The sequence below is a fragment of the Annulohypoxylon truncatum genome (assembly GCF_022578515.1).
Source record: "Annulohypoxylon truncatum strain CBS 140777 unplaced genomic scaffold F4807scaffold_46, whole genome shotgun sequence".
NCBI lineage: Eukaryota > Fungi > Ascomycota > Sordariomycetes > Xylariales > Hypoxylaceae > Annulohypoxylon > Annulohypoxylon truncatum.
The window spans coordinates 48,050-75,353 of record NW_025953832.1 but is presented as its reverse complement, the minus strand read 5'-3'; the positions used below and the strand labels follow the sequence as shown (position 1 = coordinate 75,353).

The following is a 27,304-nucleotide window of genomic DNA, read 5'->3' as shown; positions in this document are numbered from 1 at the left end:
TTCAATAGCCCCTAAGAAGGTAACTCCGTTCGGAACGGACCGTAACGGTTGCCTAAATAGGTAATAGTCGGGACATACACGTGGTGGCGGGCATAGCGATGAAACTAGTTCTCTTATTAGCCCTTACTGAACACTCAAACTTGTATTAACCAACAACATATGCAATATCTTTGTTGGCATAACTCACCAACGTCAGATCATCGTTGGTCCAAAGTTCCAACAACGATCGGTTTCCCCGCCATCCCGCCTCGTCCGCTTTCGCCTAACTCAAGTCATGTCCGTAAACGACAACTCATTTCCGACTCGGGAAAGTGGGAAAGGAAAAGACTGGGGTCTCCAAGCAGCGCCGCGGCGCAGAGCTGCCAATGGCCGAGCAGATAGCCAATCAGAGAAGGCCGCACGGATTTCGAGCTGTGCGGCGATTGGCCGCTTACGTACCATCCCTAGCCTGCATTTCCATCTATTTCTAAGCTAGGCCCGGTCGATTCCTTCTCCCTAGCTATTTCACTTTTTGCGAAGGAATGCATCGATAGCTATTTTAGCTATACCCACGCTCAACTCCTACGGCCGCCGATGTCTGCTTAGAACAGTCTTCCATTTTTCCTTCTAGAAGACAAGACATGCGCGCGTTGAGCTGGCTGAGCGGCCTAGGCGCCGCCTCCGCCCTACAGCAGTTGCTACCCGGTCCCGCGTCGCAGCCCGTAGCACCGAGCCAAGACCCGTGGTATTCGGCGCCGCTCGGCTTCGAAGCCGCCACGCCCGGCTCTATCCTTCGGGTCCGCCAAGCGCCAGGCAACTTGACAACCGTCATTAGCAGCGCCACCGCCGCCTACAACATCCTCTACCGTACTACGGATTCGCGCTACAAGCCCTCCTGGGCCGTCACCACGCTCTTCGTCCCGCCTACCTTCTACACCTCTCCGTCCGGAAACAAGGCGCTGATATCCTACCAATTCGCCTACGACTCCGCCGCCCTCGACTCGAGCCCCTCCTATGGCCTCTACTACGACCTCTCGCAACCGGTCCCCAGCCTCGGCGTCCCCGCGGGCTCAGACCTCCTCGACTCTCTGCTCGCGGAAGGCTGGCTAGTCAATACGCCGGACTACGAAGGCCCGACGGCCGCCTTCGGCGCCAGCGTGCAAGCCGGCCACGCGACGCTCGACTCGCTGCGCGCCGTGCTCAACCTGGCGCGGCTCAGCGGCCTCGGCGAGATCGCCGTCGGCATGTGGGGCTACAGCGGCGGCAGCATCGCCACCGAGGCCGCCGCCGAGCTGCAGGTGCAGTACGCGCCGGAGCTGAACATCAGCGGCGCCGCGCTGGGCGGTCTCGTCGCCGATTTCGCTGCTGATTTCGACCTGTTCAACGGCAGCGCGATCGCGGGCGACCTGGTCTCCGTCGTGCTGGGCGTCACGGCGCAGTACCCCGAGGCCGGGGCTTATGTCAAGAGCCGGCTGGTGCAAGCGACTGCGGCCGAGTTCCTGGGCGCGAGGAGCATGACGCTGGGACAGGCGACGAAGTTCTTTAGTATGAAGGACATCTACGCGTATTTCGTTGGAGGCGCGGCAGACCTGCAGGCCGCGGTGCTGAGGAAGGTGTATAATGTCGAGATGAAACTCGGATACCATGGGGTGCCTGCTATGCCGATGTTCGTGTACAAGGCTATCGGCGACGAGTACTGTCCCGTTGAGGAGACGGACGCGCTGGTGACGAAGTTCTGCGGCGTCGGCGCTGATATCACGTATCAGAGGAACACGGTGGGAGGACATGTGGCGGAGATTATAAATGGGCAGCCGAGGGCGATAGATTGGTTAAGGGGAATCTTCAACGAGACGTACACGCCCAATGCGTTCGGATGCTCGGTTCGTAATGTGACGGTGAATATAACAAATTTGGCCACCTAGGTAGAGATTTAGAGTGTTGGGTAATAAAACATCTGAGAACGATTGATCTTAGTCGTCGTTGAATTACCCCTGAGTGGGAACATGAATCGAAAAAGTACCTCCTAAGAAACGCTTTCCCCTCAAATACTAAAGGTATGTTTTCTATACATCTTTGATACTATATTTCTTGTGACTAAGGCCTATGGCTTCCTAAGAACGAGGGATCTCTTCCCGCCGCAACCTCCAAACGAAAGTTACCATTGCAAGATTTTATTTTAGCAACAGTCTAGAAGACACTCAACTGATACATTGAAGTCATTGTTATGGATAGCTTTGGCTTCCCCAATGAGCACTTGCTTGAGGGTTTGATTCTGTCAACGGACCTCATCAACTTTTTGAATTCTTCCACTACCAGGTACCTAGGTACCTAGCCTACCCCTTTTCTCGGGTCCCACTTCTATTTCACCCTCGCACTTATTTCCTAGGTATCTACAACTGGATTATGAAGCTACTTATATACGACTACGTACCTCCCTACCTATGTATCTGTATCTGTATCTTTACATATGTCGAGATAATCACCTACCAGAATCCTATTTTTAGCAAGAATACCTGATACGCGTTGCATACGTATCTCCATTCATCCATTGATCATCAGGACCATTACCCAGCGCGGAATAGTGTTCCAGGGCGAACTAATGTAACGTCTAGGAGTATAATCACTCCGGGTGGATCTTGGCCTACTCTAACTGCTACCTGCGCCGCTCGTCTGCTCCCGGTCACGAAAAGAGCATCTATCCCAAAAAATACATCTCGACCGAATACGACCCGGGACAACGGCACAGATCATGAATTCGATCTTATCTTTCGGGGGGTTCGTGCGCGCACGAGGTTAGGTGAGCCAGTTCCCATGCCAGATCTTTCCCAAGATGCCGAGCAGAACCGAAGAAGCTAACCTGGCCAGCCCTCTCGATGGTCAGTATGGTAGTGAGCAACCTCTAATGGAGGCTCAGGCTAGCAATGCCAATCGTCCTGTCCAAGGAGAGGACAGCCTCTCCGTGGCCATTGTAGGAGGCGGCATCGTGGGCATAATCCTTGCCCTAGGCCTCATTGACCGTGGAGTGCGCGTGGCTGTCTACGAGCGAGCTTCCGACTTCAATGAGATCGGTGCTGGCATCGCCTTCACGGGTGTTACTCGCGAGTGTATGACGAAGTTAAGCTCGTCCGTCATTGCGTCCCTGAAACGAGTCGCCAATGAGAACCAGCTCGCGTACGACAATTACTGGGATGGGTATCACAACGATGTCACCAATAGTGACGACGAGACTCCAGAGCGCACGTTACTATTCCAGCTTCCCAATGCCAAAATGGCATGGTGGAGCTGTCTGCGCTCCCACTTCCTCGACAATCTGGCCCGAGCCTTGCCTTCAGATATCGTCCGCTTCGGCAAAGAGCTAATGAGCTACGAGGATTCCGATTCAGACACGCCTGCTCCTGTGACACTGCGCTTCGCAGACGGCACAACAGAAACCTGCGATGTCCTCGTCGGATGTGACGGAATCCGCTCTCGAGTCCGCCAGCAACTTTTCGCAAACACGCATCCGCAAGCCTGTCAGCCACGGTACACACACAAAACATGCTACAGGGCCGTAATCCCCATGGCGGCCGCCGAATCCGCGCTCGGAGAGTCTAAGGCGCATAACCACTGCATGCACACCGGCCCCGGGGCCCACGTCCTCAGCTACCCCATCGCACGGCACACGCTCCTGAACGTGGTAATCTTCCTATCCGACTCAGACTCAGACTCAGACTTCAAATCCGCCGACCAAGACAACCCCCACATCCGCGCCCGCAGCCGCGACGACATCCTCGCCCGTCTGGCATCCTGGCGTCCCGAAGTCCGGACCTTGATTACGCAGATCCCGGAGACGCCGCTCGTATGGCGCATCGACGACACGGCGGAGCACCCAGCGCCTTGGTACGCGCTCGGCCGCGTCTGTCTCGCCGGCGACGCCGCGCACGCGAGTTCTCCGCACCACGGCGCGGGCGCCGGGTTCGGGGTGGAGGACGCGCTAGCGTTGGCAACTGCTCTCGGGCTCGTCATGGAAGAAACGCCAATACCAACACGTGCTGGAAAAAGACAAGAAGCTATAGCAGCGGCCTTGGCAGCGTACAACGACGTACGGTACGCGCGCACGCAGTGGCTCGTGCGCAGCTCGCGCGAGACGGGGGATATCTACGAGTGGATGTACGCCGGCAGCGGGAGCGACCCCGCCAAGATGCGGGCGGAGATCGCGGCGCGGCAGAAGGTGATATGGGACTTTGATGTTGCGGAGATGGTGGAGCAGACGCGGTGGAGGTATCGCGCGAGGATAGGGGGTGAGGGAGGCGGTCCGGCTTACTGAGAAGAAAACCATACATTGTATTTTCTACGTGTAAATCTACCAGATTCCTCTTATTGTAAACATGCCTCGTTATGATGGTATATATGTCTGCCTGCCTACCCACCTACCTAGGTACCTTCTAAGTGCGTGATATGCTATCAAGAGATATTCTATCCAGGAGAGTAATAGAGCTTTCCTTTTTCTTCGAAAAGCGTACATTTACTGTATACCGATACGGCATTTGCTGTCTCGGGATAGGTACTATACCTACTTAAAACATAGTCAAATACACAATCACTAGTAGTAGCAATAGTATCACTCTCGCCTTATCATGAACCGTGCCGCGAGCGGGAATAAACAGAACACACTCGACCCACGGAGCTTTACCCTAATGTATTAAAACAACAACTTATGGATCCATCAAGGGTCCGATAGCTAGACCCCTGGCTCCAGGGGTCTCTAGAACCGGAGTTTAAATACGTTTCAAGGATCAGATCTGCCAGCTAGCACGCTTACGCGATAGTCCTAGAGCCTCACCCCTGACCGGCCCCATTACGCTCCCGCACGTACCCAGATCCTACCCATAGTAAAATAGTTCGGTGTCAAATCGGCAGTCGGTTAGCCTCCGCCCAGGGTAGCTATCTAGGACTAGCTAGGACTTAGACATTAGACGACGATGGTAACCATCCCATTGGAACCCGTTTAGTAAAGGTGCTAAATATATACACGTCCAATTATATGGATCCGTATATAATCAAATATTAGTGCCTAACGCATGATGCGTTGATCGACAATGATATTTATCAGCAAGACTTATCACGATCATACAAGCAACCCTCGAAACCAATACATACCTACATCCAATTATCCTATGCTAGTCTTGAGAACGACGTGGCTTTCTACTTACCTTGCTTAGAGCCTTTATACACCTACCTACATACAATACGTCATATAGCATTAGGTCTTACTTTGGATCTCAGATCTGATTTGGAACCCTTGCCTGAAAGAATAGGAGAGGAATCCCTACAGAGAGCGAGGCATGGGGAGCTTGGGGAGCCAGCCCCATGGGCAGGGGCCCAACATTCTCTTTTTCGGACCTGTAATCCCTTCTTTCAGCAACCAGTCGCTGCTAGAGCTCAGATCAGCACTGCGAAACCAGCAATGGGCCACTGACGTCGTATCCGCGTTGCTTCCTGCTTGGGATATAATCTCGACGAAGATACCCTCCCTCTCCTCTGTGCCTGGGAAGCAGCTGCTCACAGATCTTGAGACATGGCTGCGAGAGGGGCCGCCAGAGAAGGGCGTTGGCGACTTACCCAACGTTGTGCTCGCACCCTTGACAGTCATGACACAACTTGCGCAGTTCCAGCAATATACTGAAAGGCATCCTAACTTCCAAGACATGCTAGAGCCTGTAAGGGGAGAAGGGAGAGTTCTGCTAGTCGGATTTTGCATGGGACTGTTGTCAACCGCGGTTGTCGCTAATTATGTAGACCCGGATAGTTGGAACCGCCACGCCATTGCAGCAATCCGTTTAGCGATTCTTGTTGGTGCCGTGGTAGACGCTGCAGATGTAGCCCATCCTAATGGCGCCTCGGAGTCAATTGCGATCTCATGGCAAGACCCGGAGCAAAGCGAGAGGGTAAAATATATCCTCGAACAATTTCCAGACGATGCCTGCATGTCGGTGCGATACGATGAGCGACGTGTTACCGTTACCATATCAAAACGTGCTGCTCCGGAGCTGTTACGGGAACTGCGTGAAGAGGGAATCACGGCTGCATCCACGGGGTTGCGGGGGCGGTTCCACTCGAAACACCACAGCCAGATAACAGACGAGCTATTTCGACTATGTGATTCAGAACCAGGCTGGAATTTTGTCGATTCATATACTATCCTGAGGGCGATGTTGGTTGATGAGTGTAACTGGTATACGACTGTGTCGACGCTTGTAAACAGCCAGACTAACAACATAGGACGACTGACTTCCATTTCGTTTGGCCAAGGTCGATGTATACCGCCTTCTCTACAGTCGAAATTTGAAAACCGGGTTGAGCAGTTGATGCCTTTAGAGACCGAAGCATCGCATCGGCCTGCTGCTAACCTCTCAGAATCTAACGACGGCAGAATTCCTTCAATTAAAAACGCCTCTCACACACTCAATTGTAATATCACGGCAAATGATGATGTAGATTCCGGTGGTATAGCTATAGTGGGAATGTCGATAAAAGTCGCCGGCGCCGACGACCTCCCCGAATTCTCGGCCATTCTCCGCGCGGGGGAATCGCAACATCAAGAAGTCCCAGCTGAGCGCGTACCCTTTGGTAACTCGCCATGGCGGCGCCCCCAAGATAACAACGGTCGTAAGTGGTACGGAAACTTCATCCGGGACGTCGACGCTTTCGACCATAGGTTTTTCCGCAAGAGTCCGCGTGAAAGCGCCGCTATGGACCCCCAGCAGAGACTAGTTCTGCAAGCCGCTTACCAGGCAGTCGAGCAGTCTGGGTATTTTGATCCTGCTGCTTCTAGTAGCAGAGATAAGCACATTGGTGTATATCTAGGAACTTGTGCGACTGAATACGAGCATAACGCGGCGTGTCATGGGGCCGGGGCCTTTACGGTGATGGGGCTGCTGCGGGGTTCCATCGCGGGCCGCATATCGCATTACTTCGGCTGGACTGGACCATCGATGACGTTCGACACAGCGTGCTCAGGATCTGCCGTGGCAATTCACTCGGCGGTGCAGGCTTTACGCTCTGGTGAATGTAGTGCTGCGTTATGTGGAGGGGTTAATGTTATTACGAACGAAGTCTGGTTCCATAATCTGGCCGGTGCTTCATTTCTGAGCCCCACCGGACAATGTAAGCCGTTTGATGAAGCGGCTGACGGATATTGTCGTGGAGAGGGTATCGGGTGTGTTTTCTTGAAGCCTGTGGCGGCTGCGCTTGCAGACGGGGATCAGATATTCGGACGAATTGCAGGGTTCGTGACATTTTCTCGCCCCGCCTACCCCCTTTCTTCCTCCCCAGAGACTTCATTGATTAACCATTTTCGAGCAGTACCGCGGTATATCAAAACTCGAATGAAACGCCGCTGTTTGTCCCTCATGCGCCTTCTATGTCTCGACTCTTTTGCGATGTTATTCGCCGAAGTCGACTCGAACCTCAAGACATTTCTCTCGTGGAAGCTCATGTGCGTCAATAAATCTTCTTTGCAAGGAATCTCACGTCTGACATCGTGTCATCATAGGGAACAGGTACACCTGTCGGTGACCCTGCAGAATACGAAAGCGTTCGAACTGCCTTGGGCGGAATTATTCGGCGCAAACCACTGCCTATGGGGTCTGTTAAAGGACTCGTGGGACACACTGAAAGCACCTCAGGGGTGGTTTCTCTGATTAAGGTTATCCTTATGATGAATGAAGGCTTCATCCCGCCGCAGGCAAGCTACTCCAAGATGAGCCATCGCTTTAACATCTCCGGTTCCGATATGATCCATGTGCCCACAAGCTTACTTCCTTGGGAACAAAATAACAAGGCAGCATTAATTAATAACTACGGTGCTGGTGGGTCGATCGCCGCAATGGTTGTGAAGCAAGCTCCATTTCGATCTTATGAAAGCTCGAGCTGTTTCCCCGACAGCATGGCATTTCCCTTCTGGGTCGCTGGGTTCGATGGTCGCAGCATCGAAGAGTATTGTGCCAAGCTCGCAGCTTTTGTCAAGAGAAACACCGATAATATCTCTTTAGCTGACCTCTCCTTTAACGTGAACCGTCAGTCGAACACTACTCTGCCCCGTGCTCTGCAATTTCGATGTAGTAGTGTCGCTGGTCTCCTCGAGCAACTCTCTCCGGCCGTATCATCGAAACATGTCCAGGTTAAAGCTTCTAGGCCTGTGATATTGTGCTTCGGCGGGCAAATATCGACATGGGTTGGACTAGATCGTGTTGTGTATGAAAATGTACCCCTGATCCGTTACCACGTAAATGAATGCAACGCCATAATACAGTCTCTTGGTCAAAAAGGCATTTTCCCCGATATTCTCTCTAAGCAGCCGATTCCAGATCCGATTCATCTGCAAACAATGCTTTTTGCTTTGCAATATGCGAGCGCGAAGTGCTGGATAGAATGTGGAGTACGAGTCGAAGCAGTTGTAGGCCACAGTTTTGGGGAAATTACGGCGCTGTGCGTGTCAGGCGTCTTGAAGCTCAGGGACGCTATCAAATTGGTTATTGGCCGAGCCGAAGTTATAAAAAGAATATGGGGTCGAGACCGTGGTGTGATGATAGCAGTGGATGGTGAGTTGGAGCTTGTGGAAAGAATCTTAGTAGAGGCGAATCGAAATCGACAAGGGGGCAGTCCGGCTAGCATTGCCTGCTACAACGGCCCACAGAGTTTTACGCTTGCCGGATCGACATCGGCGATGGACAGTACTCTAAAAGTACTTTCTAGTCGTCCTGAGTACGCGTTAATGATGATGAAGAAGCTGAACGTTACCAATGCCTTTCACTCTGCTCTCGTCGAGCCTCTCATCCCGAGCCTGGAGCAAGTCGGTAGAGACCTGGAATTCCACAGCCCTACCATCAGATTCGAAAGAGCGACAGAACTGCCGTCGAGTAGCGAACCTTTGGCCCCGAAATACGTAGCTAATCATATGCGCAACCCCGTATTTTTCCACCATGCCGTACAACGGCTAGCCAAGGACTATCCCTCCGCAATATGGCTTGAAGCAGGATCCGCTTCTAAGATCACCTCCATGGCCCGGCGCACGGCGAGGCCCAGTCCGAGCTCGCATTTCCAAGCCGTGAGTATCACTGAAGACCGGGGAATGGATAGTCTTACAGATGCAACCCTTTCACTTTGGAAAGAAGGGCTACGGGTAAATTTCTGGCCTCAGCATGGCACAGAAGCAGCCTGTAGTCACGTACCGTTACTCTTGCCACAGTACCAATTCGAAAAGACGCGGCACTGGCTCGATCTCAAGGAACTAGCCCCACCAGCGCCCCGGGAGGACGTGCCACAGCGCGAAGATCCATCGCTTGGCCTATGGACCTTTGTTGACTATCAAGATCCGAAGAAGCGGCGGGCTCTCTTTAGAATAAATACCGAGTCCGAGAGATACAAGGCTTTAGTCGCAGGACATGTCGCTGTTCAGACTGCTCCTATCTGCCCCGCCACGTTGGAATACAGTATGGTAATCGAAGCGCTTCTTACTCTTCGAGATAGTAGCACCGTGGCGGAAGAGCAACACCTGCACCCCGTAATCCGCGATATGCATAACGACGCGCCATTATGCTTCAACGCTTCTCAGACAGCGTGGATGGAGTTACAAGAAGACGATACTCTATCGCGTCGGCATTGGTCGTGGAGGATTGTGACTACCCCTGTCGGTCATCAACCAGACAACGGCAATGATAACAACTCCACCATATGCGTACAGGGACGACTAGAGTTGCGACCACCCGAAGAATGCGCCGAGTTCGCGCGATATGAGCGATTGGTAACGCATGAGCAGTGTATTGCACTACTTCATAATAGTGCGCAAGCGGACGATGTCATTCAGGGGCGCAATGTATACCGCTCTTTATCTGATGTGGTTGAATACGGAGATATATACCGAGGGGTAAATCGAGTTGTGGGCCGAGAAAATGAATGCGCGGGCATCGTGCATGACCCAACTGCTCATACTGATGAAGCGGAGAAGAATTGGCTGGATGATATACCTGTTACTGATTCATTCAGCCAGGTAGCAGGCGTATGGGTCAACTGCATGACAGACCGGGAACCGAATGGCAGCGATGTCTTCTTGGCTACGGGGTGCGAGACACTCATGCGCAGGCCTGGACTTACGCGAAGCGATAGACGATGTCAGCCCGGAAAGATATGGCACGTCTGGGCGAGGCACCATCGTGAGTCAGATAGAACTTATCTGACAGACGTTTTCGTGTTCGACGCGACAGACGGTCGGTTAAGTGAAGTAATACTAGGGATTAGATATACTCGTATCCCTAGATTATCCATGAGTAGGTTGCTGACAAGACTCACGGATAACTCTGCTATTCAGACCAGGACGAATAATAATAACAGCAACACGGCATCTGCGGGATCAGACGCTATTCCTGCTCCACAATCTTCGGCAACGTCGTACCTAGTGGCCAACCACCAACAAAAGCCCATGGGTAAAACGTCTGAATTCTCTCGCTTCGAGTTAAGCCAGAAAGTTAGAGATATTATAACAACCGTGTCAGGAATAGAGGCTAGTGAGATCCAAGATGATTCAGAACTAGCCGACCTAGGGATCGACTCGTTGGCAGGTACCGAGTTGGCTCGCGAGGTCGAGAGCGCATTCAGTTGCAAAATTAATACGCTCGAGCTTCTTTTTGAAGCTACAAGTTTTCGCGAGTTCGTAGCATGTATTTCGAGAATAGTACATGGTTCGGACAACCACGTCGATCTCGAAGCATACGATGGCGAAAGTAGTTCAGTCTCCCCTTCAAACGGCGGCGGTCTACTCTCAGACGAATCCGGCGATACTAGTGCGATCTTAACTCCAACTGTAGATGACTCATCTTCCAATGACGAGCGGAACAGCGATGCAATTATCGAGTCATCCATAGCGAAAGCAAGGAGCCTGGGAGACGATTACTCTTCATCCATATTCCAGCTCGATGTTTTGACTGCTTTTTCCCAAGTCAAGGCATCCACTGACCGGCGCATCCGGGATAACAAAGTTGACAACACAGATGCCACTATCGTCGCTCGTTCAAGCCGACTTTGTGTGGCCCTCGTCGTCGAAGCATTTGAGAAACTCGGCTGTACGCTCAGAACTGCGACTGCGGGCCAAATACTGCCGTCGGTAAAGCATACTCGCCAAACCACCCGACTGGTCGATTGGCTCTACAACTTTCTCGAAAAAGACGCACGGTTAATCGACCGAGATGGCGCACGTATCACACGTACCAGTATTTCCGCCCCGCGCAAAACAAGCGAAGCCATCTTTCAAGACCTTTTACAAATCAATGACCAATGGATCGTGGCACATAAGCTGGCGTATTACGCAGGGAAGAACTTGGCCGATGTACTTAGTGGCCGGAAAATCGGTATTCAAGCCTTGTTCGGCTCGCCCGAGGGACGGGATCTCGTGAGAGGCCTCTACTGCGATCTTCCATTTAATCGCTTGTCCTACGAGCTGATGCGGGACACTATCCAACTCGTAGTAGAGACGCTCTCTCCGAACTTCCGCGGGCCCTTGCGCATCCTTGAGATGGGTGCCGGCACCGGAGGTACAACACACATACTGGCTCCTTTCCTCGATAGCCTTAACATTCCTGTCGAATATACGGTGACTGACTTGGCGCCGTCGATGGTAACACAAGCACGCCGTACGTTCGGGACGCGTTACCCCTTCATGCGATTCGCCGTACACGATATCGAACAACCACCTGCTAAGTTCCTACGCGGCACCCAGCACTTTGTAATTGCCAGCAATGCTGTACATGCTACTGTTGATCTGAAAGAGTCGGCCTCTAATATCCGCATGGCGCTGCGCCCAGATGGTACGCTTCTACTTACCGAGATGACCGAGAGTTTGCCGTTTGTTGACTTGGTGTTTGGCCTACTCGATGACTGGTGGCGCTTTGCGGATGATAGAGTACATGCTATCGTACCGGCTGAACATTGGGAGACGCGACTGCGGGATTCTGGGTTTGGGTACGTGGATTGGACGGATGGAAACTTGCCGGAGAATCGCATACAGAAAGTCATAATTGCTTTGGCATCTGAATTAGGCGCGATATCAGTACCTTCGGCGACGATACCGCAGTTAACTGAAGCTCACAGCAACGATCTTGTAGCAGCTCGAGGCCAGGAGGCTGAGAAGTACGTGACACAGTACTCGGCTGGCTTTACGGCATTTATGGATAAACCGTGGGATGACGCTAACGGCGTAGTGGAGGATGAGAAAGATAGCGGCGCGGTCGTCATAATTACAGGGGCTACTGGAAGCCTAGGTTCGCATCTTGTCGCCCGCTTTGCCAAGGACCCCAACGTAAGCACAGTGGTCTGCATTAATCGGCGATCTAATTCGGGCAACTCGGCTTCGTCCCGCCAGCAAGAAGCATTGGCGTCCCGCGGCATAACCTTGTCTCTAGAAGCCTCTTCAAAGTTGCACGTTCTCGAAACAGATACAACACAGCCACGATTAGGCCTACCGTCGACCACATATGCATGGCTGGTTGCATGCGGTACACACATCTTGCACAATGCATGGCCCATGAGCGCGAATAGACCGTTGCGTGCCTTTGAGCCGCAATTCCAAGCTCTTCAACAATTGCTCCGGCTTGCTGCTGACATCTCCACCTATGGTAGTAGGCAGCGGACGGCGGACGGCAAGATCGTATGTTTCCAACTTGTATCATCAATCGGGGTGGTCGGCCTACATTCGACTTGTTTGGTATCCGAAGAACGCGTTCGCATGGACTCCGTCTTGCCGGTCGGATACTGTGAGGCCAAGTGGACATGCGAGCGCCTACTGGACGAGACTCTACATCGATATCCTAGCAAGTTTCGGGCCATGACGATCAGACCCGGTCAGATCGCAGGATCGACCACGACAGGTGTTTGGAACTCCGTCGAACACTTTGCTTTTCTAGTGCGATCTGCGCAGACGCTTCGCGCATTTCCGGCACTCAAAGGCAGATTGCAATGGGTGCCAGTAGACGGCGTGGCTGCAACCGTTGCTGACTTGGCGTTAAGCGAAAAGGCAAATAGTCCCATCTATCATATCGACAACCCTGTAGGTCAGCCATGGGAAGAGATGGTGCCTGTTTTGGCGGAGGAACTCGGCATTCCTGGGGAGAACATCCTGCCGTTTACGGAATGGATTCGGAAAGTCAAACGGTCGCCATTGGCGATGGAAACGGAGAATCCGGCGTTGAGATTGGTAGACTTTCTGGAAAAGCATCTTACGCGCATGTCGTGCGGTGGTATCGTCTTAGATACGGCCAAGACCGTGAAGCATTCGCCGACGCTTGCGGCTCAAGGACCGGTCGCTGCCGATACAGCACGTCGATACTTGCGGGCGTGGAAGACAGCAGGGTTTTTGACTTGCCCATGATAGATTCAAACCCGTTGAATCACGGCCTTTTATTAGTTATTACCAATTTACCAATGTACCAATGTACCGATATCACGAATGTTATAAACATTGTTTTCTATGCCTTACCATTCGGTCAATTGAATTTAATGTTTTGATGTGGAAAGATTTACGCTCAGCATCAAAGACGCAATTTTAACTTAAGATTCCATAATTTTGATTACTCATAACATGCATTACCTAATCCAAGTTACTTCATACATACAGTCCTACAGTGCGGCTTAGACGGACCTCCCCCCTATTTTTAACGCATTAAGGACCAAGGTTACCGAACACCATCACCCTTACCATGTAAGCTTTATAATAATTATATATATTTCTCCATTCTTTATTATAAGAGATGTTATCATATACGGTTAACGCCCTATATATAGTACTGGAGTGTGCTTAGCTCAGGTTTCCTAGGGCAAATATCTCACTTGCAGGCTGAAGAACAAGCCTTGGATAACTGGAGCTGCGTAAAATATGAGGTATGTCAATACAGAGCAGAATAATTGATTGATATAGTGTCACAGGGCAATTAGGTAATCCATCCCTATAGGGATTAGCCCTTGATTACCTCAGCTGAGCGTGGGTATATCTAGCACTCCATTCTATAGGAGCAAAGCTCTCTTTTACTTAATAGAATATTCCGCTCACTATGCTAGAGATCCGGCACCCATAGACTGTGTGACAGATGCCTTAGTAAATAATATGTCAATTAAAACATCCCTATCATGGCGGGTTTAGGACAATTTTCTCGCAAATCTCTCTTATAACAGCGTCGCTTTCATTGAAGTCGTGATAGAACGCTGTGGTTCTCTCAAGTACAGCGATCGATACCCAAGTGCTCAACTGTTCCAAGGACGGTATCTGATGGATATTGACTTCCGTTGCCAAACATAGACCGATGATGGTCGCCAACCATGGGTCAAGCCACGGGAATGGACGCGGCATGTCATCTTCGCGTGGAAGGATTGAAGCGGCGTAAGTCTCTATATCCTCGTTGTCATGAGTCATCCAAACAGGGTCCATCTCCATTCGAAAGTGATATTCCAAGGTAATCAACATAATCATCAGCTGGTAAACCTATGAGTACGTGATATGAAAGTTGATCCAGTTTTTCTGGGTAGAGAACTTACCATTCCCAATTCGAAGAGGTTTGTGTTTTTAGCCGCTTCCCTTTCTCCAGGTTCGTACTCTGACGTTAAGCCAAAGTCAATGATCTTAAGAATTGGTGAAATATTGTGTTCTCCGTAACCAAAATCCCCAAGAAGGACTTAGTCAAGGTTAGATGAGTAATCGTTTGATGTTATTATTTTGTCCACATACCATTCTCTGAATGAAGGTCATTATGTGCCAATCCTCCTGGTTCAACACCTTCAATGGGGAGTTCGATTTCTACTAAGTTGTCTTGTCGATTCCTGGGCCACTACATCAAATTTAGTCAGCACCATGGTGAAACTATAGGGTCGATATGTGTTCCACAAGAAAAACATCGCTTGGATCGTCGGCAAAAGGCTGTTTTGGGGGATAAGATTCTAATCATGGATCAATGGTGTTACTTACGGCCAATCCACAGCAGCTTCTAATCACTATACGTTTATTAGCTCGATCGAGAACTTTGGGGTTCTTGTAGTAAGGCAGCTCAGGAAATAAGGCTACTACACGAGCATCTATACCATTACTTACTGCATAAGAAAAATCTCCAGAGTAAACGGTTTGGTAGCCGCTGAAGTCCATGAAGCTTTGCCCTCGCAACAAAAGTGCCGATCGTGCCATTCGGGAGCCATTCTAACGCCGTCCACTCCCATCGAAAACGATCTGGTGCTAGAGGATGGTCTTGCAAATCGATGACTTGTACCATATGCATTCCACCACGCACTTGCTATATGGGGTTAGCTGAAATAAACTCCATCTTGATTCTTCATTGCAGCTTCTTCGGAGAGCATATACCTGAAGGTATTCCTTTTCATCCCGTAAGAAACCGCGGGCATCCAGCGATCCGAAAGAGACTTTAATTAAGAAATCGGCCCTAGTACCCCTCTCATGGTTTATATACTGTATGCGATGCGCACTGCCATAAGATCCAGAGGCGACGTAGCCGTGGTAGACAAATCGGTTATCCAGGGAGAAGTTGTGTTTGAGATCTTGGGTAACCTGTACAATTTCAGCGTCGTTCATTTTCGTGTTTGAGGTTGGTGAGTAGTAGCTGCGATGTTATCGATGAGTATTCTACATACCGATGTTCTGCGTGCATAATAAATTGATACCTATAAAAGTGACTCGCTTCTTAGTCGTTTTCGTGCTGGGATTGGCAGTTCCGATTGCGGCTATATTGATCAAAGAGGTTTATGTTTCATTGAACCGGAATTTTCATCGACAGACAATGAACTACCTACGTCAGTTGAATTACCCAACTGCGGCGCTTAGTCAGCCATTGTAATGTTCATATTAACTAATATTTCCCATGTGTATGGTTTGTTATGTGTTGTAACATAACAAATCAGCAGACATTTCTATGTTACATATTAGATCGTTTCGACGCTTAATAGGTAACTCATCTGCTCAAATGCCTTTGTGGAGTGGAAATTATCCTTGCGCTTAGCGCGGAAGAGATTCTGGTGCCTCACAAGGTGAAAAAAGCCATTGTGTACTTTTTATAGAAAGTCATGTCTACAAGTGCCTCGAGAGGCCCAAGGGAGTGAGCGTGTTCCTTGACTGTTATTCCTAAAAATGTAGGTGGTCCGTGAGCCACAGATATATGTGGAGTCAAGCGTCCCTCTACTGCCCCTGAACCCCTGAATTGAATCGGCTATGCAAAACTCCATCTCAATCATCTGGTTTGTTATCGTTAAAATAACTCGCCCAGCGCGTACATCCATAGATGTTAAGGTTACTACAAATTAATATTATATTACTCCCTGGCTACTTAGTTGTCCAGGTGAAAATAAATGATTAATATGCTATAGCTTTACCTGACAAAGCACGCACGTACGGTTAGGACTTCAATACCACCTATAAAGTAATTACTAAAGTGTAGACCTCGAAATCTAGCCAATTATTCCCCTTACATCAAATCATTACATTTATGACATTATCAAGAATAGTCATTAGTGGTTGAATAATACCTACGTGTCAATAGTAGAGTATCAATCTGGAGTAGGGAACTTTTGATAGTGTTTATGTGAATGATGGTTAAATAGTTTAATCTTAAGTAGGATAATAATGAAATGGTATTTGAAGGTGGATCTGTATTGAACATAAGTATCCTATGTCCTCTTGCTACCACCAAGTCGTAGGGACTGAGCCTTATGCTTGGTGATCCCACCTGCCCATGAAGCTAAACCACCAAAAGACGAGAATTTACAAGTCGCACGACTTGTGATTTATTGCAGGTGATATGGCCGGTCCGTACAGTTACTAAAACTTTAGCTACTTATGTATGCATCGTAGATAGAAGTAAGGTAGGCGTTCGTAATTGCGGTGCATGCTGCTTGCAACACAGATGCGCTCATCGGAGATCGACTATGTTGTTTCATGGTTATTCGGTATACTGACAAAGAACTCGCAGATCGATGAGTAGAATGTGTCCCCAATCGTTTCAACGCATTGTTCTCTCTCGGAAATAGGTAGTTTTCTTTGTCGGAAATACGTACGTTCTTCAGATTATTATAAGGGTTAATACCGTGCGAAAGAAAATTTATGCCGATGTATTTTATCGACCGGTCCTCTGCGCGCAAATTGGTTCCTTTTGAACTTCTCGTTCTCCCTGTTTTCCACTTATATTACCACTCCGTAGGTGCTTTGACACTTTCCATATAGCTTTCTAGGGAAACGGTGCCAAGCTCGCTTTCTGGCGAGATCTCTATTGCCGGAAGTTTATTGATTAAATCTTTTATTTTTATGCCAACGGCTTCGTCCATGCCGAAAATCTGTGTTGCGTTCATGAGTTCATTCATGATTTCTCTGTCATGGTATTCTTGAACTCGTATACTGTGGCCCGTCGTAAGGACTGCGTACTCAACTTCCCTTCTTTGGCTTCTAAGTATCATAGTGCGCTCCCAGTGGCCGAGACACAAGTCATTTGGGAAGAACCACTTCGAGTGTAAAATTCGTCCACAAATAGCCAACGAGAGGTATCGATGTGCGGTTGCTAAATATTTGTGCTGGCGCTCACGATATTTCTGTGAGCGTTGTAGTGCTTCGAACTCGTGCTCGTTTTCTTTATAAAAATGGTATAACGCCCGTTCTTGCATATAATGTAGTGGGCAATAGGAATTGCTTTCCGCCGAGTTATGGCAAGGAATTCTGTTAAGATTGGCCTAGAAATGTATTAGCGATGAACTTTATAAAAAATGACTGATGAAGTAGCTTACTTTGCACTGCATCGTGCTGTTTTCCTCGTGTAAATGGGTTTCTTTTATTATGTAGGTATTCTTGGTAAGGACATAGGTCCTAAGACCTAGGGGTACGTAGTCTCAAAGTTCGATATATAGGATGTTGAACAAAAACCTTCCAAAACTATAGTAGTGACCAAAAAGATTGTTTTGGGGAGTTTTGAAATATGTAGAATGTAAATGGTTAGCTAGAATTCATGGGGAGAAAGTTTCGAATGTTATTATGATGTGGATAGCACCGTCTGTTGCCCCACCTGCCAACAGCTGCACATGTCCGCTGCCCATCAGCCCGCAACCGTGCATTTTCCATGCTGCCGAGTAATAAAACGTCATCATTGTTGAAAACTATTACCTACTTAGCAAGCTAAGAGAAAACATATGGCTGTTTTACATTGTTTTCACTTACTTAGTACTTCCAAATAGCATATTTCAATCATTAATATCAAAGAAATATCAATGGAGGAGAATCATCACGTGAAAGAAATAACATTAGTCACGTGCACCCCTGAACACACCCTCAAGCCAACATAAGAACACCGGCACTAAGCGCCCTACGTCGCTGTAAGCGCTAGGGACTTATATAACTTCACACCACGAAGGTTGGAGCCCCTCAGTATATGTTTATAAAGTCTCTATCGGATATGGAAATTAACTAGTAGCTCCTTTAGATAGTTCGGCAGCTGTTAATTCAAGTTTATATCCTACACTCGATATAAGAGGGTCCTAATTTATAACGAGTTATCGTTTTATAGTATTTAATTACATCAACCTTTGAGTTTTGAACCAAAACTTGAAGCGATTTCTTCGCCAGGGGGGTGAGAGGCAATGGAGTATTACGTGACTTGTGAAACGCAATATCAGAAGTAGAGTAATGCTAAATTATAATTCTTATATATACTAAGACTTGTAAGGAAGTGCCGATAATGAAAATAGATTCTTAGATCATTTTATCTAGTGAGTCGCTCACTAGTGGTAGTCACGTCCCTTCCAATTGAAGTCCATGCTAAATGCGTCATTGTATCTTTTTAGGTATCTATCACCGGGAGGCTGCTAAAAGCTCCTTCTATCGTTAATCAAGCGCCGCGACTTCCTCCTTCTATACTGGCAACCATAATCCACTAGGTGCCTACCTGGCTTTTAAAATATCCTTCCATTTTTCCAGTCAAGCAAGAGAATTATTGAGTCAATCTTCAATACTGAGTAATCAGAATAAAACTTGAATCGCGGCCTAAGTAACTGCACAGTCTAATTATCATCATACATGCTTGCGCTGGTAGTGGCTGCTAGTTAACTTTGTCGCCTATGAAGGTAATCATCAATGGTATATTTTTCATCTGATGTGCAATTGCCATTGAACCGCTTGCTCCTGCCTCCACATTGATACAGCTAGTAAGTTGCCAGATCTAATCGCTGTCTTCCGCTCTTTCCTTTAACCCAAATGGACCTCAGATGGTTGGGAAGTCGCGAAGTCGCGTCATCCCAATGGAGGGTACAAAACTGCGTGGCGCATCGTCAATTCTTTTTCCTCAACACCAACTCTCTACATCTTATCCTCCACATACATTCATATCCATCCAGCATTTCTTCTCCAACATCAACAACAACAACATTACATATCTCCATCATCCTCAGCTCCACTTTCAACACTATCTTTTATTCCTGGCCTGACTGTATTTCCTACTTACATACATTATCGACTCATATCCTATCTGAACATCGGTTTGTCGCCGATACCTATTTATCATGGATAGACTCCCGCAGACGATCCTGGAGAAGATCATCATTTTCATCGCCGATGATGCCGACCCGATGTCCAGGAATGCATATAAGAGGGCTGTCGCACCATACGCGACTGTGTCTTCCAAGTTCCGGTTGGCCGTCGAGCGGATCACATTCAGCAACCTTCTACTAACTATCGATAACGTCCCGACTGCTTCTGTTATCCTCGGTCAATTTTCCAGATGGCTGTACGTTAGGACGGTGTTATTTAACATTGCTCTACCCCGGTATGAAGGAGAAGCTGCTACTCGGTTAGAAAGTCCTGAAGAAAAGACAGAGAACTCGCTTACGTTCACCACAAACATCACGACATTATTCCAACTTCTTTCAGAATACCCTGTCCACGGTGCATCCGCATGTGGTAGCCTGGCATCCTTCTCATTACACATCCACGTATTTTCAGTCACAGACAAGAGTCTCAAAGGCTATAGTGACCAGATATTCGAACAAGGAACCCTGAACACTGATGTTGGTGTAGAGATCTGGAGATATCACCGTTCCTTATTACATCTTGACGACTCTATCATACTTCCCTCACTCCAACATGTTCCTATCGACAAGATCGAGTTTCCCACCATATTCTACCGAAGACACATTGACTCTAATAGCCTAGCTCGAATGATATCAATCATGAACTTGAAACGACTAAAGAGTGTCTGGTGGGCATTTGGGGACCTCGAGAAAAGGGACCTTCTTCTTAGGCGTGCACAACGTCAAGGTCAGTATTTCATACCACCATTAATCCTGGTATTCACGCTTCTTCCGTATTAACACATAATAATCTAGCTTTTGCCGATGCAATCGACTCCCTTCCCAACTTAGATTATTTTGAGTTAATCAACGAGTACTTCACTCCCCATAACCACGACTATCAACCGCCGATTCTCTATCATCCAAGGAAAGAGGTCGACCCAGTTTCCTGTGCAATCCGGAGGCTTTGTCAAAGAACCAAGAAATTAATTATCTTTGGTGTACTGGGATCGACGGAGCTTTTCTGGCCCAAAATACGTCCAAATTATGCACCAGAACCGTACTGGGAATCGCTTGAGGAATTACGCCTTACCTTCCATCCTCTCACTCCTGACGGAAAGTGGCTATTTAAACGGGATGAAGATGAAACTCCTCAAGAGATCCGATACATAGACTTGTGTCCTGAGCCGGATGAAATACGCGGAGAAGAAGACGATTCATGGAATCTTTGGCGATACGCACCAAGTCAGGATCGCATGAATGAATTCTACCGGGTCCTTGGAAGAGCTCTGGTTAACATGCCAAAGCTGCGGTACATGATTCTACAATCAATCAATTATCTGTCTTCGCCACCAGGGGAAGAACGTACCCAACATCAATTTATCTTCGAAGTCTACGAAGATAGGAAAGCCAAAGCTTTGTGGTACAGCAAACCGGAGTACGAGCCGAGTGACCTAGTTAAGAAGATTTGGATCAAATCAGCCTATGAGCTTGCACTAGATCTAGAGATATTTGTCATAAGCATCCCAACCGAAGAAGAAGACGATGGGGACTATGAAAATGGTGATAGCTCTGGGGATGGACATGAGGAACAGACTGGTGACAATGATGGTAACGTCATTACAATCATTGAAATCTCCTGAGATTTAGATGGGAGATCGATTGAGCTAGAGTCGTGTGGAGAGGTTTCTAGCCGCATTGGGATCTCTAAAGTTACTGGTACAATATCTAACATATCTTTTACGAGCCTTAGGTATGTGCTAGATGATAACATCAAGCTCCATAGTCCCAACGAAGCAGTTTAGGAAGATAATTCAAACGGCATCTTTCATTGTTCATTTTCCGATCTGATCATTAATTCCTCTAACATTTGCCTGGAGATCCATTGCCTTTGCCACACCTATCAGCATACCTCAACCCATGCCCGTACTTGAACACGGGGTTTCTAGTATCAAACGGCACATCCTCCATTCCGGCTGCGACAGCCTCGTTAGACCGCGGTAAATCGTAAGGTAACTTCCCTTCAGGCTCGGCTAACCCAAGAACCACGTCGAGGAATGCATCAGGGCTGCTCCCGAAACTAGCCAGCATCGCCGTCGCCCCCTCCGCTACTTCAGGCACCGCAGCCGGCCTATCAAGCATCATATCGACGATCGTCGGAACCCCCGCCGCGTAGATAGCAGCCTGCCTCTCCTTCTCTTCGTCCGAGAACTCCAGCGAGCCCGCGTGGAACATCGACTCGAAGCCCCCCGGGCGCGGCTCATACGGCGCCGCCAGCCGCAGGAGAGCGTAGTCGGCCTCCCCGACGCTAGTGACCACGCTGTAGTTGCGGGACGTGATATACGTCGCATTGAACCCCTCGACGTAGAACTTGGTCCCCGGCCCCAGGTTGCGCAGAGGCAGGACGTCGTCCGCGTTCTTGAGGAGCACGTATGCGCGCCGCTGGGCCTCGGCGCCCAGACGCACGAAGTACTCGTTGCCGACCACGCCGGAGGCCGCGTCCGCGTCCACGAACGGGTTGTCGAAGAGGCCGAGCACGAACTTCTCCCGCAGCAGCTTGCGCACGGAGACGTCGATGCGCGACTCGGATACGACGCCCGTCCGCACGAGCTCGGCGATCAGCTCGGGACGCGTCTCCCCGCCGAATTGGTCGCATCCCGCGTCGAGGATGCGCGCGGCGCGCTCGAGTTCGGATAGCGATTCTACGCCCCACGCGCGTGCTGGCATGTATTGGCCCGAGATCCAGGTATCCGTGATCAGGCCCCAGTCGGTGACCACGATGCCGTCGAAGCCGAGCTCGCCCATGAGTAGGTCCGTGACGATCTGCCTGTTGAAGGAGAAGCCGACGGGCTCGAACGGCGTGTCGATCGGGCGGCTGTAGTAGGGCATGATCTGGCGCGCGCCGGCGGCGACGGCGGCGCGGAACGGGATCAGGTGGTACTCGAGGTTGTTGCCGGGGTACGTCTGGTTCTTGCCGTAGACGAAGTGCGAGTCCTCGCCGTTCTCCATCGGCCCGCCGCCGGGGAAGTGCTTCGTTATCGTGGAGACGGAGGACGGGCCCATCTTCTCGCCCTGGAAGCCTCTTATGTACGCGGCCAGCAGCGAGGCCGTCAGCTCCGCGTTCTCGCCGAAGGTCCCCGAGATCCGCGCCCATCGCGGCTCCGTCGACACGTCGACTTGCGGGTGCAGCGCCGTGCGCAGGCCGACGGCGAGATACTCTTCGCGCGCGACCTCGGCGAACTTTTGGACCAAGTCCGCGTCTCGCAGCGCCGCTAACCCAAGGGTCTCGGGCCATTGAGAGAAGCGGCCCGCGTTGAACCCTGTCCCGGCGTTTTCAGTGAACGCGTGTCGCGGATCTGAAGACAGGGTCACGGGAATGCCGAGCCGGGTCTCTAAGGCGCGCTTCTGAACGAGGTTGTGGAACTCGGCGGTCTCTTTCGCGTCGACGATGTCGGCGACGAGGTTGAAGTGCGTCAGCAGCTGCTCGCCGATCATGAAGTCCGTGCTGTTCCGGAACTCCGTCTCGTTGCCTGGGTCCAGCGTGCCGTTGGGGCCGGGGAACAGCATCGCGTGGAACATCTGGCCGACCTTCTCCTCTAGCGTCATGCGCTGGATGAGGTCTTCGACCCTGTCGTCGATGCATAGCGAGGAATTTCGGTAGCCTGGGAGTGCTTCACTGTCGTTCAAGACGCGGCTGAGGAGGGGTTTTTGGGATACGTGTGATGTCCCAAGACAGAAGCTACTTAGCGGCCATGCTGATAGGGCTAAGAGGACGAGTATAGCCCGAGACGGTTTATTCTGGGAACCCATGGTAGTTTGGAGCAACGGGCTGGTGGCTGAATAATATTCGTGGCCGTCTTTTCCATAGCGTGAAGAAACTTGGGATGTTCGCCATTGGGAATTCCCGTCCTATTTATGATACCACGATACCGGAGGAGAAAAAAGGATGTAAAGACAGGGAATCTGTCAAGAAACCATCTCGTCCAGGTCATAAGGTCACGATGACGGTCAGTCGATACTGCATCAAGCCTGTCGGCCCTTCCATCGGCGTATACTTATGTAGCGTCCCGGGTCGTTGTCTCGGCACACGTGCTTAGTCTGCGGCTTGCCTTCTACTCCACGATATTTGACCCAGAGAAAAGGTCAAGTCGGTGTGGATATGCGGAGATTGTGGGGTGTTTAATATTTGATGCGCTTGGCGATAACGAGCGGCTCGCCCAACAACGGCTTGGCATACCTAGCAAGGATAAAGAGGAGGCATCTTGGATTGCGGGAACACGCTCGGTAAAACCGATGAAGGCCGGCCGTACCTGACCCGAATTTTGGCTTCACGATATAAGAGATAGACTAGGCCCATTATTGATTATGTCATCAACTACTTAGATTTGAGGCCATCGTCTCGTAAAATTTATTTGATCGATTCAATAAATGCGGAGTTGCCACCAAGAGAATAGATAGTATGTACCTAGGTACTTAGATACATCTTGCAGTCCTAACGCTTATTGATATATTGAGATTGCTCCGATTTAAAACTTTCAATGTCTTGATTCCTCACGCTCAATTATTAGAAAGTATAGGTGAACTGCTTATGTCTTCTAGCTTAGTAATCCATATGTACAAATAGGGGTAAAAATAGGGGGAGCGATTAAGGGAAACTCCAACAACCACAAAAATAGTCACACGACACGAGATTCGTCCGCGGGTAAGAAAACTGAACTAATCTTTGCATAACAATTAATTATGCTATGCCGTAGTAGTTGGTGTGTTGGAAAGCATGTATTACGTGACTTGGACAATTGGTAGTTCCCTTAACCTTATGATGTTTCGAAGTATCAGGTGTCATCCAATGAGGAAATTGGAAGGCTGGGTTATGCTTGATTAAAAGGTCCGACTCAAGCGGATAGTGATCAAGTGGAGGATTTGCGAAAAAACCTTGGAAATCCAGGTTGACAGGAGGAGGGAGTATGGAGGAGGGGTAAAATGGGAAAGATGTTGCCCGTACCTGAAAAGCAGCTGGAGGGTGGCGGCGGCTTTGTTAACGGGCTCTATGCCGGAGACCTGGTACCGGCACTCACCCAGTGCTAGTGGCACTTTGCGGATGTTGTACCCGTCTTCTCTACCTCGATACGGGGATGTTAGAGAAGCGTCGGCAGCAAGGCTGGACTAACGCAAATTAACGGCAGACCTCCTCGGTGTCCGTACTACATCTTAAATGCAGTTAAGTACTTATTCTTCTCTATTGCATTGATTACCGCAGCCGGTTATCTTAGTGCTACGGCACTAGGTAGTTCTAGATCATCAGACTCCTTCATTCGCTCTTAAATAAGTTCAAAGCAAACTGCTCACGAGGTGGAGGTGGCTAAGCTGAAAACAAGCACATTATATGAAATTAAATGAAATTATGCCACATGACGATATCTGGCTTCTATAGCGGTCGGATGGCTTAATCGACTTTTACGTGGAGAGGGCTATTTTGGACCCAATGGCGATTTTAACTGATCAAGCGCCATAAACTGTTGTATGATCTTAATGTCATCACATGAAGTGCACAAGGAGGGTCGTACGCGTAAAGAAAATCAATATCTCCGGCTTACCAGGCACCTAATAGTGATAATGCGAGTAAGCAGCCACCACCATTCCGCAATTTCTAACTGATACAGTGATTCCATCGATGTAAAGATGTCTCTGTAAGGAACTTATTATCTCTACAAATAACATGACGAGTCGTAAATATGTACCTATGCATTTGCCCAATCACAATGCTATTGTAAACAACGTAGAATCTAGATCCATGGTGCTGAACAAGAGTGATGTGACGTTAAAGTGCAGCATTGAAATCATATTAGCTATTTGCCTGGTTATTCGAATCTTTCATGCTTCCCTGTCTACCTAGATTTTCACGCTCCTTCTGAAACGGAATGGGGATTCACAAGCTGGAGGTAAAGCGCCAAAAGGTGCAAATTTCATATCCAGCGGTACATCCCTCATGTTCGGTATTGTTAATTCGATGTCGAACTTTGTAAGCAGAACCGCGAAGGCCAGTAATATTTCATGTTTTGCAAAGTATCTTCCGGGACAGATATGGTCGTCTCCACCGTAGGGGATCCACACGCCTAACAGACCATCCATCGAGAATCGACGCTCTGACGAATTAGCAGTTGATTCTTTGCCATGCGCTTTCTCAGCATTAGTTTCGTTTGCGAATCCAGGACGCCTCCAGTCGGGATCAACGAGGAATCTCTCGGCATCGAATTCTCTTAAAGGCTTCCTTATTGCTCTACCAGCCTGAACCCATGACTGCTCATCGAAAGCCAAGGATCGACTGAACATGACCAGGTAACTGTCCTTCGGGATGGAGTAGCCCGCAACTTTAATATCTTCGTATTCAGCTATGCGACTAACTGCTCTAGCAATGTAAAGGCGTAAAAGTTCGGCATACATTGATTGCAAGAGGGGCTGAGCTGTCAGCTTAGCCATGTCCACCTTAGTGCCGTCTCTATTGATGCATTCGGAGGCTTCGGTCCTCAGCTGTTCAAGGAGAGCAGGATCCCTCAACGACTGTAATATGATCCAAAAGGTGGCAATCACGACATTTGTGGTTGCTCTAGGTTCAATATTAGATAAGTTATACAGTAAATGAACAGGAATCGTGAGTGACCCTTACGTAAATATTAAGCCTAGGTCCTCGGACGCTCGAGCGTCAGCGTTGAATTCTTTTAACTTGAGTGTGTGATTCAGCCTCGTTCTAATGAGTTTTGTGCCGAAGTACAGTTCCCATTCAGGATCCTCGGGTCCAATCTTCGAGCAGTCAGAGTGTTCGTTGGCATATTTATGCCATCGTTTAATACCGTCGATGATTCGCGCGCGCACGCGATACGCCTTAGGATAAAACCATGAAGGAAAGGGGCTGAAAAAGTCTGGGACGTGAGACTGGAACACTAAGAGGTCCTCAACCATTTCTGGGTATGTATTATTCTATCAACGCTCAATCTGGAATCGAGCCTTATGAGACAGACTATTTAACGCGTATGAGACGCTTCCTGGTCACATCTCCCCTTGCCTACCTGTTCTTCTATCCCTTTAGTTGGCATAAGACTACAGCTCCGCTACTATTAGTAACTGTACTTCAAGCAGCCCCTGAGCTCCACTGGCACCCACAAAACCTTACTCCTAGATGGTTGAACGCCTCTGAAGATCACTGAGAGCCGCAACGCTTACAGGCTTAAAGGGCCTGCGCTGTTGCCAATGTACAGTTACCGGTTTTGTGGAGACTGTAGTCTTATGCCAACTAAAGGGATACATCTCTGTTATCTATCAAGCTTTCATTCCTATTCTTCTTTTGGCGTCTCGGAAGTCACGCACGGTATTTCAAATACCTTTGGTGGCCAGTGACGCTTTTAGCTATCAGTAGCTACTTCATATCCATTGGTATAATCAATTACACATGCCTTACCGGATCAATCGATACCTTGATCGAAGAATGCACTTCCAGTCGAATGATCAATATTGGCGACATCTCTCTTCGGGTTAGCTGTGCTCTGGATGTTTTTACAGGTCTTCTTAGTAAGGCCCCTTCTACTGGACTCCTCCCACACCTATTAAGTAGTACCTTCGCATTGCAATATAATCCACAATAGTCATGGTACTTCCCACCACTTTGTTATGGAATGTACATATCCGACCAGTGAGGAAAATCGCAATACTAGGCCTCTTCTCGCTGTCCATTGTAACAATCCCCACTGCTATAGCACGGGTTGCG

General features: G+C 49.2%; 8 protein-coding genes across 8 annotated transcripts; 4 read left to right on the top strand and 4 right to left on the bottom strand.

Annotated features, from left to right (window-relative positions):
- The first annotated feature begins 507 nt into the window (after positions 1-507).
- F4807DRAFT_292625 (LIP-domain-containing protein) lies at positions 508-2,443 on the top strand. Its single transcript, XM_047994839.1, has 2 exons — positions 508-2,033; positions 2,096-2,443. The coding sequence occupies exon 1, from the start codon at positions 621-623 to the stop codon at positions 1,899-1,901; it is 1,281 nt and encodes a 426-aa protein (XP_047849652.1). The 5' UTR covers positions 508-620; the 3' UTR covers positions 1,902-2,033; positions 2,096-2,443.
- A 355-nt stretch (positions 2,444-2,798) lies between these two features.
- On the top strand, positions 2,799-4,373 carry F4807DRAFT_444130 (FAD/NAD(P)-binding domain-containing protein). The gene has a single exon (XM_047999617.1). It carries the CDS (start codon positions 2,810-2,812, stop codon positions 4,283-4,285), a length of 1,476 nt encoding a protein of 491 aa, XP_047849651.1. The 5' UTR covers positions 2,799-2,809; the 3' UTR covers positions 4,286-4,373.
- Positions 4,374-5,303: 930 nt separating this feature from the next.
- F4807DRAFT_464950 (uncharacterized protein) lies at positions 5,304-13,378 on the top strand (the record flags this gene model as incomplete). Its single annotated transcript, XM_048002214.1, has 3 exons — positions 5,304-7,246; positions 7,324-7,456; positions 7,514-13,378. The coding sequence occupies 3 exons, from the start codon at positions 5,304-5,306 to the stop codon at positions 13,376-13,378; spliced, it is 7,941 nt and encodes a 2,646-aa protein (XP_047849650.1).
- Positions 13,379-14,101: 723 nt separating this feature from the next.
- F4807DRAFT_444127 (uncharacterized protein) lies at positions 14,102-16,071 on the bottom strand. Its single transcript, XM_047999616.1, has 6 exons — positions 15,353-16,071; positions 15,089-15,284; positions 14,966-14,991; positions 14,729-14,828; positions 14,539-14,675; positions 14,102-14,476 (listed from the first exon to the last, which is right to left on the bottom strand). Exons 1-6 carry the CDS (start codon positions 15,578-15,580, stop codon positions 14,132-14,134), a joined length of 1,032 nt encoding a protein of 343 aa, XP_047849649.1. The 5' UTR covers positions 15,581-16,071; the 3' UTR covers positions 14,102-14,131.
- Positions 16,072-17,184: 1,113 nt separating this feature from the next.
- Positions 17,185-17,787, bottom strand: F4807DRAFT_464948 (uncharacterized protein; the record flags this gene model as incomplete). Its single annotated transcript, XM_048002213.1, has 2 exons — positions 17,185-17,721; positions 17,776-17,787. 2 exons carry the CDS (start codon positions 17,785-17,787, stop codon positions 17,185-17,187), a joined length of 549 nt encoding a protein of 182 aa, XP_047849648.1.
- Positions 17,788-19,539: 1,752 nt separating this feature from the next.
- Positions 19,540-21,188, top strand: F4807DRAFT_464947 (uncharacterized protein; the record flags this gene model as incomplete). The annotated part of the gene is made up of 2 exons (XM_048002212.1): positions 19,540-20,293; positions 20,362-21,188. The coding sequence occupies 2 exons, from the start codon at positions 19,540-19,542 to the stop codon at positions 21,186-21,188; spliced, it is 1,581 nt and encodes a 526-aa protein (XP_047849647.1).
- A 13-nt stretch (positions 21,189-21,201) lies between these two features.
- Positions 21,202-23,669, bottom strand: F4807DRAFT_444125 (glycoside hydrolase family 3 protein). The gene has a single exon (XM_047999615.1). The coding sequence runs from the start codon at positions 23,353-23,355 to the stop codon at positions 21,409-21,411; it is 1,947 nt and encodes a 648-aa protein (XP_047849646.1). The 5' UTR covers positions 23,356-23,669; the 3' UTR covers positions 21,202-21,408.
- Positions 23,670-25,434: 1,765 nt separating this feature from the next.
- Positions 25,435-26,502, bottom strand: F4807DRAFT_464945 (cytochrome P450; the record flags this gene model as incomplete). The annotated part of the gene is made up of 2 exons (XM_048002211.1): positions 25,435-26,149; positions 26,210-26,502. 2 exons carry the CDS (start codon positions 26,500-26,502, stop codon positions 25,435-25,437), a joined length of 1,008 nt encoding a protein of 335 aa, XP_047849645.1.
- Between the last annotated feature and the right edge of the window lie 802 nt (positions 26,503-27,304).